Below are 17,649 nucleotides of genomic sequence, written 5' to 3' on the forward strand. Positions count from 1 at the left end.
AAATCTCTTCATAAGGAGGGATCTCCCTGAAGGCAATCTCATACAAAATTGCCCAGTAGGAATTTCTGGGGGTTGTTGCTGGCCAAAGGATGCTGCTGATGGCCATGCAGCACAGGAGATGGGTGCTGGAAAAAGCTGCCTGCACTGCAGGAGCTGGGAGCAGGAGAAGCCACACAGGCATGAGCCTATCAAGTAGGCCCAATGGAACCAAAAAGCAAATCCCCTTCTTCCTGCAATGTTGTTCCAGCACCATCTGCTGACAAGGCTTATTGACAGCTGGCAAAGAAAAAATAAAGGTTCCAAATTCATTTTCATAGAACAAGAAAGGAGGAGGAATTTGGACCTGAGAGGCCATATATTAATAATTGGCATACTTCATTCCTTTGGCCATCCAGTGCTATATTGAACTTTCTACACACATTTGAATTCCTATATAGCAACAAAATAGATTTCCAACTAACAAAATCAGCTATCCATGTTGCAAGTAAGGGTGCCCTCTCCCTTTCCTCCAAATGAGGAGGTACATAGTCCCAAATCCCAAGTTACTGTGTTCAACACAGGCTAGAGTAATAACTCCTCAAAGTCAGCCACAGTTTCACTGAATATTCTGTTACCCAAAGACTATAGTGTAAGCTACCAACAGCATGTATATAAAATAAGAAAGGGAAGAAAACTGTATACAAGTAAACATGTCCATATAGCAAGAAGAGAAAAAAAATATACAAAACTAATATTTCTGTAATTATCTCAAGGTTGTAGATGATATCCATGGATTCCATCTTTAACTACCCATTCCTTTTCTCCCTTACTTTCTGCCAAAAGCTTGACTGTTCTGAGTTCTTTATCTGAATGACCCAAATCTTTATTCCTAAAGGTATGCATTCTCAATTGTTCTGCCTTTTCTTGCTTGCTATAGTTTTACATTGACTTTTACAATTGGGCATGAAAGTAATAAACTGTGCCCCTGAGAATCCTCAAGGTTGCAAATATAGTCTTTTTTGTCTCCAACTCAATTTCTAATTGGTAATATGGATTAATTGCTGCATCTTTTTATTCCTTTCTCTATATTGTTTCAGTGATATAGGAGTCCCAAATTGCCAATTAGAAGTATCATCTTCCAATTTGGTGGATTCATTTTTGTGTCCCTGATGGAAGCATTCCATGCTTGGAGCGTAGAAGAACTCTCTAACCTAGAAGTTATGGGTATGGGAAGAAAAATTGTGCAAGTGGTTATTACATGTTCACTGCTTACTTTCTGGAACCATGTATTTTATGAGGGAAATGGCTAGCATGCAATGGTCTCTCTGAGCAGCAAAAACTCAGGGCAAAGTGCATTTCTATTCCGTTGTTTACTAACATCCTCAAGACCCATCCTTTTAGAATGTGGTCTCCCAACTGGCATTGTAACAGTTTTCAATAAGGCATTCCTACTTCCTAAACCAGAATATCCTCTGTAAATAATAGTCTCTCCTTCATTGCATTCCTATGTACAGTCTAGAATTTGTAGGTCATTTCAATCCAAAATTGGTGAAAGCAGAATCCCCTATTTTATCTAAGTTTTAAAAGGTATGACTTAGTATTTTATCTTTAAGTGATAAAAATGGCTATTGGTTTGAGAGAAACATCTTCACATATGAAGAGTCTTCTAAGTTACACTTTTGAAAAAAAAAGATTTAAAATAAGTATGAAATTTCACTAAATGACTTTTGGAATACAAATGGATATAATTGTAAAGATTTTTCTTATTTTATGTATTGATATCATGTGATATCAATACATCTCTCTATAGTGAACCATTTTTATTGTATTTGCTTTTGCTGCAGTAACAAACAGCCCCCAAATCTTTGTGGCTTACATACACAAACATGTTACATTAAGGCTGTAGATTGCAAGCTCAATCTGACTGCAGATCTGTTCCATTGTCTTCCTGTGTTCAGGATGAAGAAGCAACAGTAATCATAGTAGAGGGGAAAAGACAGACTGAAATAAATCATGCAATTTCTCTTAAAGCTTCTGCTTGAAAACGGCAAACCTGACAACCATTCCGATTCTATTGCCAAAGCAAGCCACGTGGTCAAGCCCAATGTCAATGAGGTGGAAAAACATACTTCTCCCAACAGTCTGGTGAAGGGAGAATGAATATTTGTGAAAAGTAATGCAAACTACCATAATTACACTCGAAGAATAGACACTTCTTGGTCATGGCAAATTACTCTTTTGACACACTGTTAAGTCTATTTCATAATATTAAATTATACATAATCTTAAGTAACATCTATAATTTTTCATGCTTTAAGAGTTTTGTAAGGGGTGGTAGAAAGGGAGGTGGGGGGGCAGGGGGTGACTGGGTGACGGGCACTGAGAGGGGCACTTGATGGGATGAGCACTGGGTGTTATGCTATATGTTGGCAAATTGAACTCCAATAAAAAATAAATAAAAAACAAATAAAAAAAGAGTTTTGCAGGATAGTTATGTTTGCTTAGTACAATGAACTGGGTAGTTTTACATATTTTTCTCTATATTCTATATATGGAGCTATCTATTCCTCTTAAGAGATTTTTACCAGCACTGTTTAGAACTGAAAGCATTTGGGGGAAGTAATTTATTTGAGAACATAAAACAAATTTTTTGTTGATTAAACTTTTAAGTAGTTTTATTTTTTCTAGAAATCATCCACTTTGTAATTTTCAAATTTGACACTGATAAATAATATATATATATTTAACATATATACATGTTATATATGTTTTCTACATGTTCTAACTTTTTTTTTTTAAGATTTTATTTATTTATTCACAAGAGACACACAGAGAGAGAGAGAGAGAGGCAGAGACACAGGCAGAGGGAGAAGCAGGCTCCATGCAGGGAGCCCAATGTGGGACTCGATCCCGGGACTCCAGGATCACGCCCTGAGCCAAAGGCAGACATTCAACCGCTAAGCCACCCAGGTGTCCCTGTTCTAACCTTTCTATCATTTCTAATTTTTTATTGGGATTTTCTGAATTTACTATATTGCAATTTATTCACTTTTCTTCAATTTTCTAATGCATTTACTATTTCTGCTTTTATTTTTGGTAGTCTTCCTCTTGCTTTTTTCATTTTCTGAATTGCTTAAGTAAAATGATTAGTCTTGTTCATAAAATAAAAATCTAGCTATGAACTTAAGTTTAACAATATTATATAATTCCATCAAAGCAAAAACTCAGGGAGAGGTGTATTTCTATTCCTTTGTTCACTAACATCCTCCAGTATCTAGCACTGTGCCTCTGCACAGAGGCGTTTCACAGGATAATATTCACAGAATCTGTTCTGTATCGTTTCTTTTTTGGAATTATAGTTATTTCTTAATTCCAACAATCTTAGATTTTAGTTTAAATTTTCATTAGTTTACCTAGTTTGGTGACTCTCAGACTTTAACACCCATCAAGGCTCACTTGGAGAACTCATTAAAACACTAATTTTTAAATTTCAAGACACAGGCTCTACTCTCAGAATTTCTAATTCAATAGGTTTGGGGCAGGGATCTAGAATTTGCATTTTTAAGAAGTTCCCAGGTAATGCTGAAGTCTCCCTGGGGTTCACACTCTAAGATTCATTGGCCTGGTTTATTTCATTTTATGAGCATGTTAATTACCAGCTTCTGCTTTGGAGAATTTATTGAGGTTATCTTGGTGACTAAGGAATAGCTTAGGTATGCTTCCCTAGCTATAGATATTCTACCATCTTAAGTATTTAAAAATTCTGTCATTTATTTTTTATGTAATTGAAAATAGACTAACAGTTAATAAGATGTATATCAAAACAGCAAACTGTTGAATTCTCTAAGTTACCATACGGCACAAGAGAGTATAATCTTTTTATGCATTTCTGGAAATACTTTTTAAAAAATAAAAGGCTTATCACAAACCTAGTTGGTTTAATCAAAATGTACCACAAATATCCAGTATTACGTCTGTTAGCTATCTCTATTTTCTGAAAAAAACAAAAACAAAAACACAAAGACAAAAAAAAAACTGATTTTGCAAAACCTTACCTACATGCAAATCATTTACCTGAGCCACTACTTTGTAATTCAGGCATTAAATCACATTTTCCTTAGTCCACCCAACAGAGGTAGTTTTAGTCCTTTTAATGATGAAACTGGCATGTTGTGTCATAAGCTCTCTATGCATGTGCCATTTCTACAAAGTGACGGGCCTTGTACCTTTGGATTTTCTTCAACCAATGGTTCTAGTTAAGAACAGCTTCCAGAACAGCCCGGGTGGCTCAGCGGTTGAGCGCCGCCTTCAGCCCAGGGCGTGATCTGATCCTGGAACCCCGGGATCGGGATCGGGATCGGGATCCAGTCCCACATTAGGCTTACGGGGTGGAGCCTGCCTCTCCCTCTGCCTGTGTCTCTGCCTCTGTTTCTCAAATAAATAAATAAAATCTTTAAAAGAAAAAAAAAAGAACAGCTTCCAAATTCAATAATCAGTTTTTCTGAAGCTTGCTCTGTTCTTTTTCTCAATTCTATTTTGTACTTCCAAGTCTCTCTTCCTCTGATTTTTAACTCATTTTCTTCTGTGTGGTGTATCTTTGTGTTATAGTATTGTAAAATTTTCCTATGCATTGCTTTCTACCACAAATTCTACCTAATCGGACATTAATACTGATGCATCTTCTAGTATGACTTAAGTATGGTCACTGCTTCATTTGTAATTTTTCTGAATAATTTTTAGACGCATCTCTTATAAGCACTAAAACCACTGGATTTTATTTCATTATACACCCACTCCAAGAGACTTTTTAATGAGATTTAAGCGTTCACAATTTTTAAACAATTTTTACATGTCATTTCATTATAGAAAAACCAGAAAGTACTAGTATTACAAAAAGAGAAATAAAATCAGTTAATATATTAAGATTTTTAAAATGGATTGACATACTAAGGACATTTTTTCTAATTATTATTTGTTTTATAGATTTTTAACACACAGACTTTAACATTGTTACATAGCAAGAATTATCAGTGTCTTTTCCTTTTTGATTTCTGAACATTTCTGTGATTAAAAAAGGCCTTTTCCTGGGGCACCTGGGAAGCTCAGTTGGTTAAGCTTCCAACTCCTGATTTTGGCTCAAGTCATGATCTCTGGAGTCTTGAGACTGACTCCCTGTTGTGCTCAGCAGTGGGGATGGGGCTGGGGGTGGAGTCTGCTTGAGATTCTCTCTGCCCCTCCCCCAGCTTGTGCACACCTGTACACTTTTTTTTTAAAAAAGGTCTTTTCCTATCTAGAGATTAAATATTCATCCTTATTTCCTTCTGATTTTTGGTTTTTACTTTCTTTACATGTATTACTTTGTTCTATTTGGAATTTGGTGCATGTGTATTTTACTCATTTCAAATAAAAAATATAATTCTTTTATATACAATACTCTTTGGGCATACTGTATTTAGGGCATTGCAGTAAACATTCAATATTTATAATTAGTTTTGTCAAGTATTAGAATTATTTTATCTTTATCCCTTCACCTACCATTATTTATCAACATGATGCTGGTTATTGTAAGAGAAAAAAACTGTTATTGTAAGAGAAAAGAGGAATGAAGTATTTGAGACCTTATAGGTAAATCAGGGTTAGGGGATTGTGGTAAAAAGTGAATCTAAAATAATGACACACAACTCATTAAAGAAATCAACTTCTGGCATTTTCAGTATTTTTACACAGTAATAACCTGCATTGTTCAATGTTAAAAATCTTTGTTAATTTTTTTTTTGCCTTGCTGTAAATATAAGAAGCATTTTCCCTTGGATCTCCACCAAATAATTAGTGTTTTTTTATGATTCAGTTATCTTATTTAGCTTAAGATAATTGAAGGAGAAAATGCCAGCATACTGTATTCTTCAAACCTTTCTACTGCATTGTTTTGTGTTTAAGATAACTTAATACTTGTGTAGAAATAACCATGGCAGAACATTGCTCTAATCTAAAGCTTTCACATGTCTCACTTTCTTTCTTTTGGTTTACTTTGCCTCAGAGTTCCCTATCTTCTCCCAATATGTCATTAGAAAGATATCTACATACACTTGCTCCTCTTTTTCTATCTATCATCTATCTATCTATCTATCTATCTATCTATCTATCTATCTATCTATCTATCTATCATCTATCTATCCTCCTTCCCTTTTCTCTTCCCAGGATCCCATGCTTTGATTGTGATTTTAAAAATTATCCTCAAGAAAAATTACTCATTTGCAAATACAGTATCCTAAATTCTTGTATTTGTGGAAAAAGTACAAGTCTGCAAATCCACATTTGTAGAATTTTGTACAATACGAATTATAGTTGGGAAGACATTATTGTACTCAACACGGTGTTTAATAATAGAAATCTGGGATCCCTGGGTGGCTTAGCAGTTTAGCGCCTGCCTTCTGCCCTGTGATCCTGGAGTCCTGGAATCGAGTCCCACATCGGGCTCCCTGCGTGGAGCCTGCTTCTCCCTCTGCGTGTGTCTCTGCCTCTCTCTGTGTGTATCTCATGAATAAATAAATAAAATCTTTAAAAAATAATAATAGAAATCTGCTTAATGGGACTGTATTTCATCTGGTATGGAAACATATTTAAGACAGTGGAGTTAATACAATGACTATATCTCTATAACTAAAACACCAAGGCTACTAAAGAGGTTAATTCTACTAATTCAGAGGTTAATTAGTAGAATGACTAATTCTTATTAGTCTTATCAATACATAACAAATATTAACAATAAAAGTTTGCCATGACAACTGAAAAAGATCTACTGGAAAATGGCTTTTTGGTAGTACTAAAAGTCATAGAAAAATACCTTTATATTTTTGCTTCTTCCAAAGTACTAACAGTTGGCATTGCTCAAAATTAGTAAACTTAAGATATTAAAATATTTTATCCATGACAAATGTCAAGGGCTCTAAATGTGCTATTACAATAAATGAATGACCTGCATCAGTACTTACCACTTTATTTTTTTAAAGATTTTATTCATTTATTCATGAGACACACAGAGAGAGAAAGAGAGGCAGAGACACAGGCAGAGGGAGAAGCAGGCTCCATGCAGGGAGCCCCACGCGGGACTCTATCCCGGGACTCCAGGATCACGCCCTGAGCCGAAGGCAGGCGCTAAACCACTGAGCCACCCAGGGATTCCCAGTACTTACCACTTTAAAATAGTTAATTTACTTTATCCATATATCAAATTATATCAATTATCATAGAAACATGTGCCATATGTTAGTCTTATACTTAATTGATTACAAATAAATGCTACTATTTTAACAACATAATAATAAATGTAGCTCACCATCAGGGAAATTAGTCATTAAAATGGGTACAGCAAAACAATCAATGCAAACTTATTACCAAGGAATAACTTAAAAGAAATGATAGGCAGTTTGAATGAGATTTAAAACACAAGCCAAAACATTAAAAAGTTGAAGAATTGCAACTCAAACACCACACAAAGGTAGTATTAATGCCAGAGAGATTTAATTGCCAATGACTGACAGAAGTATTCTATATTGCCAGTGTACAAGGAATTTAAAAAAGGTCCTAGTACAGAGTAATAATGTTACAGTAATGTTAGTCTCAAATGGAAAGTATTAACAAGGCTATCGACTGTAGCAAAAATAACATTGATAAAAAGGTATATAAAAAAGGTATGATGGGATCCCTGGGTGGCGCAGCGGTTTGGCGCCTGCCTTTGGCCCAGGGCGCGATCCTGGAGACCCGGGATCGAATCCCACGTCGGGCTCCCGGTGCATGGAGCCTGCTTCTCCCTCGGCCTGTGTCTCTGCCTCTCTCTCTCTCTCTCTCTCTCTGTGACTATCATGAATAAATAAATAAAATCTTTAAAAAAAAAAAAAAAAAAAAAAAAAAAAAAAAAGGTATGATACTGCAAGAGCTGAATCAACTTATTTCAAAATTTCTCCTTGGAGAAATGCTTCTTTCCACCGATGTTCATTACACATCCATTTAGGTATTATGTTTTTAGAAAGTAGGAGGAAAGATAAAAACAAAACAAAAAACAACCCAAAACAAACAAAAAACAACCAGAAAATGGAACCTGAAATAATCAACAGAAAATATTTTTGAAAGCAAATCTGATGCTGGAGTCTTAATTTGATTATTACATCAAACTCCAGCAATCCTTGATTGAAAGTAAATTACATCATCTCGCATGATGCTTAATGGCAAAATTAGCTGAGAAAAATGGTGACATTAATAGCCATAATAAAAAAATATCATAAATTACTAATTACATTTAGTCAACAAACAGGGTTATTAAATAATACTTCCCAAATACAACAGGTAGCATTTCTAATGAATAGCTGGGTTTTACATAACACCTCTCTTTATCCTGAGTGAATTTGTAACAAGGTTCATTTATTTATTTTTAAAGATTTTATTTTTTAAATATTTTATTTATTCGTTCATGAGAGAGAGAGAGGCAGAGACTCAGGCAGAGGGATAAGCAGGCTCCAAGCCATCAAGCCCGACATGGGACTCAATCCCGGGACTCCAGGATCACGCCCTGGGCCGAAGGCGATGCTAAACAGCTGAGCCACCAGGGCTGCTCTCAAGGTTCATTTAAAATAAGGCACAGAACATGTCTGTCTTTCCCTGGTTTAAACGGTTAATCAGTAATGACTCAGATACAAAGTACCAGGACTCTTAGGGAAATACCATAGTTTTAGGACAGGTGTTCTCAACCTTTTTTTTTTTTTCTTTTTCCTTTTTCTGTTGGCAGCTCATTCATATTATAAGGGAAAAGAAAAGGACTGGAATCCAGTGAACAAAATACTAATGATTTTTAAAAACTGAGGTAGAAAATAGCCAAATGATAACAGCTGGGAATTACAAAAGTACAAAACATTTCAGAAACATAAAATATCACATAATCCTAAAAAAAGGTAGTTAGTGGAAGAAGAGCAATAATTAAGAATAGTTAACATGTCTCAATATAACACTGAGGACACACTAGCAGGAAAGCAACCTTCTTGAATATTATGGAAATTCCAACTGCCTGCATGTGTGCATATAGAGTAAGAATCTGTAAAGTTGCCAACAGTTGGTGGCATTGCACAACAGAGTGGAGTCCTGAATTAGAATCCTCAGTTATTTGTGGTAATGCAATAATCTTAGTCTATGAATACCAAATTTAGTAATAAGCCTTAATAACTCATTCAGCAGGTTACTACTAAGAAGCACTTAGTTGCCAGTAAAAATCCATCTATGAAATTGGCCTCATTCATATGTAAGTATAAAAAAATGAGTCTTGCATTTTTCCATGAAGGGAGCTCTCAAAGCCCATGAATTTGCTTTATTACAAGACTGATTTAGGGAACCCAGTGTCTGACATAGAGCTCAAAATAGACAATGTAGTGAGTGGATGGACCTAAAATATACAGAAAGAAAATAAGCATGTGTGATTAATATCTGATTTCATAAAAACATATAAAGTACAATTTCATTGATCTGATGTAATTTTTGATACATTTTAGTATGACTTGATTTCTCAAAGCATATAACGAATTCATTCCTTTAATCACTTCAGTGATATTAAAATTGTTTTTGATTCATAGAAACCTTACAAAATTACTGCAAAACATTTCAATGTTTTTTGTTGATCTTTAGATGTGTGAATTTACAAATCAAAGATGTATCAGCTTTTTTTTAGTAAAGGCAATCACACCACAGCAAACATTCTAAACTTTTATCTGAATTTAGAAATAATTTCAGCTATGAACATAACAAATCTAACAATTTGTATTTCACTTAGGAGCAAGTGTGGTGCACTATACTATGTCAGCATCTAATGCAGTGGCAGAGTTAGGATATGACAAGAATTAAATGGAAAAGGCCTGAAGAAAGGTTAGGTAAGCCATTTTTACCAATGAAAGCATTGTGTCCCTTTGTGAATGGCACGGTGTGGTGAAATGGGGTGGATAACGGATCTTGGGGAGATGCAAAAGGACTTCGAAAAAGCCTGGCATCTTCCAGAGAATAAAATTAGAATGTTTGTTGAAACCACTTTGTCCTTAATTTCAGTAATTTCTCATTACTTACTTTTAGCAGCTAATGCGAAGGATGGAAATTACTGCAGAATGACTGAAATTTTAGTATACCTGGTATTACAGCACCCTCTATCACATGATCATATATATACAGAACATTTACATGTAGTAGTCACTTTAATGTGGGCAATATTCACTTACGTACAGCTTTCCCGGTTCTAGGGCTTAATACTTTCCAGCAAAGGGGCCAAAGGCCTATACATTTTTCCAGTTCTAGTTTCATCACTCTCTCTCCTGTAATAGCGAAGAGCATTAATGACAAAGCAATCCTGAGCTCTAAATTCTTCCAGGTGTGCGTCTAGTGCCAACAGCTTAAATGTCAGGGGAGAATTTTTTCAAAGCTATTATTATCCAGCTCTACCCCCCGGGTCCTTCCCGGTAGAAACTCCGGGTTTTAAGGCCAATGTGTTTTAAGAAGCCTTTCGGGGACTTGTGAGGCAAGCTCAACTTTAAGAATCACTGCTATAGAAGAAATGAACAGACGCTAATGTACAAATTCTGAAGGAAACGTATCTCGCTTTCACTATCCACACCGATATTCAGTTAAAACGTCATTCCAATAAAACACAATCTCATGCTTGCTACCTAACGGTGTCGTCAGGCCTACAAGCTTCCAGGGAAACCTAGGTTGTCACTAAGAATTCAGTATCAGGGAAGAATTCACCTCGATTTTGCAGACTTCGGGGAAATTACGTTTCCTCTGGCTATCTAAAAGAAATGTGCCGTGCCCACAAACCCAAAGTCAGCCTGAGCATTTCTGAGGCTTTGTCTGGGAAATGTCCTTAGCTTCTTTGTTTTTTTTAAATGTTTCAGGCTTTTATTTAAAATCTAGTTAACATACAGTGTAACAGTTTCAGCAGAATTTAGTAATTCTGGCCTTTTTTTAAAGCAAAATTCCCACTAAGTCCTACGCTTCCCGATGGGCTCCCAACACGCCCAGCGCCCGCCCAGCGCCCAGCGCCCGCCACGGCCTTAAAAGCGTGACAAGAAACAAAAGCTTTTCTATCAGAGGACAAGCTAAGCCGCCAAGTCTGTGCGACCGTCCGAGCAAGGGGAAGTGCTCCGCTCCTGACAGACGGGGACACTCACGGGGCGGGACTGGAGCAGCTCGGGAACAAGGCAGTGGAAACATAAACACAGGGACACGTTTTTTCTGGGCTTAACTCTAGAGAAAGAAATCCATTTCCTCTCCATTTTGGGATTGGGAACACACAGCGACTCCCCCACACAGACCCCTCTTCAACGTTCCGGGAAGTGCCGCGGGGGAACCCGGCGGGGCGGCGCGGGGGCCTCCCTTCCCGGGGGGGGGAGGGGGGGCGAGAAAAAACCGCAGGGGCCGAGGTTTCTCTGGAAGGTTCCGAGAGAAAAGTGCGCGCGCCCCTTCTCGGGCGGTGGGAGACGCGGCACCAGATGGCGCTGCCGCACCGAGAGCCGCAGCCTGGGCGACCACGGGGGCGGAAAGAGGCGTCACCGGATCCTTCTCTTCGTGTCCCTCGCCGGAAATGCGCGCTGGCGCCAGCCGCTGGTCCCGGATATTAAGCCTTCTGGAGAGTTCCCGCGCGGGGGCGGGGCTAGGACCGGAACCGAACGGCGCCCGTCGGGCCTCGGGGCGGAAGCCCCGGGCGGTACCAGCAGGGCCGGCCCTGCGTGCGCGCGCCTCTTCACGGCGGGAGCGCGGGGCTGGGGGGCGGTGGAGAGCGTGGGGGGGCGGGGCCTCGCCAGGCGCCTGCGCACTTTGGGGACGTAGTCGCCGTCGGCGTGTGCGTCTTTCTCCATCTTTGTACGTTTGCTGGCCTTGCGAGGCGGAAGTGGTGACGTAGTCGTTTTTTTGTTTTGTGTGGTTCCCCCTCCCCCCCCCCCCCCCCCGCCCACAGGGTTTGGGTTTCTAGCTGTGAGTCAGGCTTCTGGAAGTCATTGTGGAAAGTTAAGGGTACATGAGGTAAAAACTCGAGCTGTATTTTCCTCTTGACTCTAAAGCGATCCAAATGTTTGGTGGGCGCGGTCCCAGTGCTGGTACGGACCCAGCTTTTCCCTCTAAATCTCTGGACCGGCCTGATTCCACCCACTCTGCTTCTTTGAGCATCTATCATTAGGCGGTAGGGATGTCACAAGGGAACGCAGGCAAATTGTTCTGCGGAACCCGACACAGTTATTTAAGGAAGCGTGCTTTCGCTTTTTTAATAGTGCTTTTCAAGAATTGAAGGAGTTCAGTCGACTTAATTTTTCTGTTTTTTGTCCGTGTAAACATTTTATATTGTGCTTTTTGGTGGTATAGTCCTGGTCCTCATCACACTTTGCGAGCTTCAGGAAGGCTGCGGGCACACAGCATGCCAAAGGAGGAGTCTGCCCCTTCTCCATTTTTGCCAAGTAGAGGCAAACCACTTGGATGGATGGATGGGCCGTAGTGACTAGTGAGGAGTGCACGGTTTTGTTTTTAGCTGCAGCAGCAGGGAAACAACGAATGTCGCAGAAGCAAATCTGTATCCGTCCTGTTTTAATTTTAGATTGTAACTCCAGAAGTGTCAGCTGCAAGGTGCTTGGTTCTCCCAAGGAATTTGTTCAGTTCTGGTAAACACTTATCCCTGTGTTTCAGAGCTCCTCCTGTCCTGTGGCCTACCATAAGAATTGAGTACTTGAGAGATGCAGAGCGGAAGTAATAGAGACTTAAGTGGATAGACTAAGAGAAGCAGGTGGACTGGGGGATGCAAGGAAGTTAGATCGCCTCTAACGGCTGAATGAGGACATTTTAGTTTCTTGATTAAACCTTTTGGGTGGTCTTGGTAGTAGGTGTAAAGAAAGCTGCCGTGGCTTGAGTGTGGGCAATATTGCAGTATCATTAGACTGACTAGAACGAGGACAAGTAGGAGGCAAGACATTCAGGAAAATGTAAAAAAGGGGGGGGGGGAACCATAGTGATAGGTATTAGAAAACGTGAAGGGGCAAGAGTCAAAGGTGTGATAGATGTGGGAAGAGGCTGATTCGGAAGACAGAACAGTGTTAGATCTCAACCTGAGTGGTAGAATGAGGAATAAGTTCTTTATTAGAGGTTTCCGTTTTGGAAATAACTGCATATGATTGAAAGACTCCTTCATTTTGCCACCATTATATACTAGTAACTTACACTAACATAGTTCTCCATAGTTTAAAAAATGTATCCGTTTATTTTATTTATATTCACAACTAGAGGCATTTAAATCACTTGTCTGAATATACCTCAACTCTTGTCCCTCACTGTGCTTGCCTGGCAAACCTGGCTCATGGAGAAATCACGCACTTAAGTTTTCTGTGCTTGCGCCCAAGAGCTTGACGATTGGATGAGCTAATAATGATCTCACACCTAAATGGGCTCTCCATATTGTCCAGTCATCCAGCTCCTTTTCTCTAGTGACTTGACTGTTTTCTGGAAACCAAATATTTCATTATTCTTCCTTTCTCAAATTACCAACTGTCTCTTCAACCAATTACTCTGCTTCATACTTTATTAAAAAATGAAATTGTGAGTCTAAGCCAAGAATTCTTTTTTTAGCATCTACTCTGCCCACACCTGTACTTTTTAAATATCTTCCATCTACTTTTAAAGGATCCTAGGTCTTTCTATCGAATGCAAACATGATACTGTTAGTTTTTAGTTTTAGCCATTTGAGTGGGTATAGGTGTTAATTTTATTTTTGTGAAGTGTATTTAAAACTTTTGCCCGTTTTTAAAATGGAGCTTTTCTTATAATTGAGTTGTAGGAATTGTTTATATATCATGTATATTATTTATTTTGTTATTTTGTGATGAAAGCACTTCACATAAGATCTGTTGTCTTAGCAAATGTTTAAGCATGTAATATATTACATATTGGCACTGTGCTGTACAATAAATCTCTAGAACTTACTCATCTTGTATAACCAACTTTGCACCCTATAATACCTCTGTTTTCCTTTCCCTTTGAACACCTTTTATGTCAAAGTGTGTGTTGTGAATATTTTGCTACCAGTTTGTGGCCTGCCTTTTCATTTTCTTAATAATATGTTTGGAAGACCAGTTTTTTTAAGTTGTATATTTCTAGGAATTTGTACATATTATCTAAATATTAAAGTTCATTAGCATAAAGTTGCAAATAAAATCCTATTATCTTTTAAGTATTCACAATTTATTACATTTAAGCCTGTTATCCATTGCCGGTTAATTCCTCTGTATGGTATAACAGTAGGAGTTGATATTCATATTTTTCAAAATGAGAATCCAGTTATTCCAGCAGCATTTGTTGAAAGGATTATCCTTTTCCCCATTGAATCACTTTGACACCTTTGTCTGATTTTTTTTAATACCTCTTCAGTTCTATTGGTAAATATATGTCTGTCCTTATGCCAACTTATCCAACGACCTTTTTTCTCAGAATTGTTTCGGTCATTCTAATTCTTTTGTATTGTAATATATATCTTAGAATTGGCATTTCAGTTTCTGAAAAAGCCTGCTGTGATTTTGATTGGGATTGTTGAATCTGCTGATCACTTTGGGGAGAATTGACATCTTAACAGTATTGAATTTTCCAGTCTATAATTATGGCATATCTTTCCATTTGTCTTGGTCTTTTAATTTCTCTATGTAATTTTCAGCATACAAGTCTTGCACATACATCGTTAAGTTTTTTCCTAAGTATTTCATGCTTTTTATTTTTTTTAAATGTATTGTTTAAATTTTAATTTCCAGTTTTGAGTCATTGTATTTTTCAGTTCTAGAATTTTCATTTGATTCTTACAGATTCTACTTCTCTAGTGAAATCCTGAGTGTGTGCCTAATAACTCCAATATTTAGATCACCTGTGGATCTTATTTCTATTGTCTTTTTCTTATTCCGGTTTCTTGGTGTGCCCAGAAATTCTTAATGGAATGCTGTCTTTGTTTATGAAAAAAATTAGACTCTGAGCAATCTTTTTTACTTCCATAAACGATTTTACTTTTACTTGTGTCAAAAAGGTAGGCCAGGGGTATTCAGGCTGTATGGTATTCAGTCTGTTAGGTCTGGTGTACTTCAGGTCCCTTCTTATTACAACGATGGCCCTTTTCTGTGTCTCAACAAAAAGCCTGAAGTATTTTCAAAGGCCATTCCTCATTAGTTGTCCTTGAACACTAGTTTTTATTTTCTCAGAACCATGGGATTCCCGAAAGCTATTCTTGGTTTCTCTCCTTCTTAGCTAATCTGCCATGTTCTGAGTGACTTTCCCAGCCTCAGGAACAGCTTTCAAATTGGCAAATAAGTCAAAGGGAAAAACAGTTGAATATGGGCAGACTTCTCCCCACCTCTCCAGGAACTTGTCCTCTCAAAATTATCAAAAAGATCCTTTTTGTATTTTTATTCAACTTTTCTAGTTCTTCAATTAAGAGGATGATCTGATTAAAAAAAAAGAGAGAGAAAAGAAAAGTCCATCATTGGCAGAAATGGAAGGTCCTCTTAACGTCTCAATGATGCCAATAAAGAGTATTCCTTTTCCGTGTCAGTGTTACCATTTCTTATTCCCAAACATCAGAAACAATCCAGGAGACACACCAATGGCTTTCTGTCTTGCTTCTGGAGGTGGTGTCTCTAGGGCCTCACAGAAGTGATACCACCTTGCCACAGAAGGGCTCTTAGGAAATACCCTTAAGTTTTCTTTAGACTTTGCCTCCCGTGTCTTCTGACCTCTGCTCCATCTGCTGAGGGTCCCAAGGTAGTTCTCTTTTCACTCAAACCAAGCACTACTATCACTGTAGCTATAAATTTAGTCTGTCATCTTTGGTATTCTTAAAATACAAACATGTGTTCCAATCAGCCAGGAAGAAATGCATCCCTTTATTTTTATAGATATCAATGAAGAGATATATACTCCCCAGACAGAAAGTGGATTTGATTTCTTATGTAATTTCAAGCACTGATTATATAAAACATTGCCCACCAGCTCATGGGTGTGCTATATAGAAAGGTTAGAATAGGCAGGACTTAATCCCAGATTCCCCACTTCTTGATGGAGGATTACGTTATTTAAATTTACTAAGCCTTAGTTGCCTGATTTGAAAAACAAGATGTCTACTTTTCAGGGTGATTGTTGGGTTTAAAGAAAGATACTATTTGTAAAGTAGCTGATACCTGATAGATCCTATCATTATGTATAAAATTATTTATATAGGTTTCAGGGATTTGTGCACATGGCAGCACTGTTTCAGAACCCACAATATTTTGAGATTTCTGCTCATCACATGGTTTGCTTTATTCAGTAAACATTAATTGATCCTCTGTTAAATACTGAGCACTGCACTAATACACTAGGATCCAAAAACCATGAAACAACTTGCCTCACAGGTCTGTAAATACGGCTTGTCCATTTTATTAAAAGCCACAGTCAGAACTGTTACGAAACAGTTTCATCACCCATAGTGTTCAAGGGTAAGGCTTTGTGATTTTGTTTTCTTGCTGCTATTTAATGAATCCTGAAATAGTTTTTGTTACCTAAAATAAAATTAGATAGAGTTTAATTAACTTAGAATAAAATTTAATATAAAGCAGCTCTAATACAAATAATTTCTAAGGGAATTTTATTGCTAACAAACCAAAGTAACAGTATCATGAGGCAGTTTCGCTTAGGAAGCTAGATGACACAATGGAACATGAGCTCGGCTTTGGTGTATTAATAATTGGCCTGACTCATCCAGGTACTGGAGGATAGGCTGTTATCAAACATCATGGGAAGTTCTCTTAAGTTCTCTTAAGTGTGCTGGAAGAGAGCTTCTTTAAGAGGAAAACCAGTTTATTTTATAGTTGAATGTTTGTAAAAGGAACTGTCTGCCAGCTTTTCCATTTTATCCATGTTCTAAAGATTGTTCTAGCTCTGACACCGTTGTAAGCCCCTTGAATACAAACACCTAATCCTCAGGTTTTATTATGTCAACTCTCATTTCTAAGGCCTACCTACTGAATTTCTACTTTATTGAGGGAGTATAATAGTTATGCAGTAAATATGAACGTTGTAATTTTATAATATCCTCAGATCCAGTAAGAGATTCTCCTGTAATAAGAAAGCACCATTCAAAATCAAATGTTCTGTTTTTTGGGGTTGATTTCCTTTATTATATAGTGGTTTGTTTTTATTTTCCTAATCCATTGAATAAACAAATACAGCTTGGAACAGACAAAATAAAAAAAAATTCTTGCAGTATTGACTATAAAATTATCCAAATTGTTTCACTGGTTAAATTTCCTAATTTCTTTGATTTAAAAATACATATGCAAAGAAGTAATGGCAATACAATTTAGTAACCTTAGTCACCATTTCAGTATTGCTTCACCATCTTTTTTGTATATATATATTTTTTGGAGTTCGATTTGCCAACATATAGCATAACACCCAGTGCTCATCTCACCAAGTGCCCCACTCAGTGCCTGTCACCCAGTCACCCCATCTCCCTACCCACCTCCCCTTCCACTACCTCTTGTTCATTTCCCAGAGTTAGGAGTCTCTCATATTCTGTCACCTTCTCTGATATTCTCACTCATTTTCTCTCCTTTCCCCTATAATCCCTTTCACTATTTTTTATATTTC

The 17,649-nt window shown here is 37.6% G+C and overlaps 2 protein-coding genes across 16 annotated transcripts in view; one reads left to right on the forward strand and one right to left on the reverse strand.

Annotated features, from left to right (window-relative positions):
• STARD13 (StAR related lipid transfer domain containing 13) overlaps positions 1-17,649 on the forward strand; it is a 514,444-nt gene that overhangs the window by 108,092 nt on the left and 388,703 nt on the right. For 6 of the 15 annotated variants that reach the window (XM_077868118.1, XM_077868115.1, XM_077868125.1 and 3 more), the window contains one exon: positions 9,794-9,890. The exons of 5 other annotated variants lie outside the window; for them this stretch is intronic. The gene's annotated coding sequence lies outside the window, so the exon portion shown is untranslated. Of the gene's footprint in view, positions 1-9,793; positions 9,891-11,846; positions 11,869-11,891; positions 12,028-17,649 lie in introns of those variants that run through there. 4 more of the 15 variants (XM_077868129.1, XM_077868119.1, XM_077868128.1 and 1 more) reach the window with 4 other exon arrangements.
• LOC144296596 (uncharacterized) overlaps positions 1-17,649 on the reverse strand; it is a 56,539-nt gene that overhangs the window by 30,836 nt on the left and 8,054 nt on the right. Inside the window, exons 2-3 of the mRNA XM_077869693.1 lie at positions 11,514-11,882; positions 10,230-10,322 (exon numbers count right to left, since the gene is read on the reverse strand). Of these exons, the coding sequence (XP_077725819.1) occupies positions 10,230-10,322; positions 11,514-11,882 (462 nt within the window). The remainder of the gene's footprint in view (positions 1-10,229; positions 10,323-11,513; positions 11,883-17,649) is intronic.

This window comes from Canis aureus, chromosome 24 (assembly GCF_053574225.1).
Source record: "Canis aureus isolate CA01 chromosome 24, VMU_Caureus_v.1.0, whole genome shotgun sequence".
Taxonomy (NCBI): domain Eukaryota; kingdom Metazoa; phylum Chordata; class Mammalia; order Carnivora; family Canidae; genus Canis; species Canis aureus.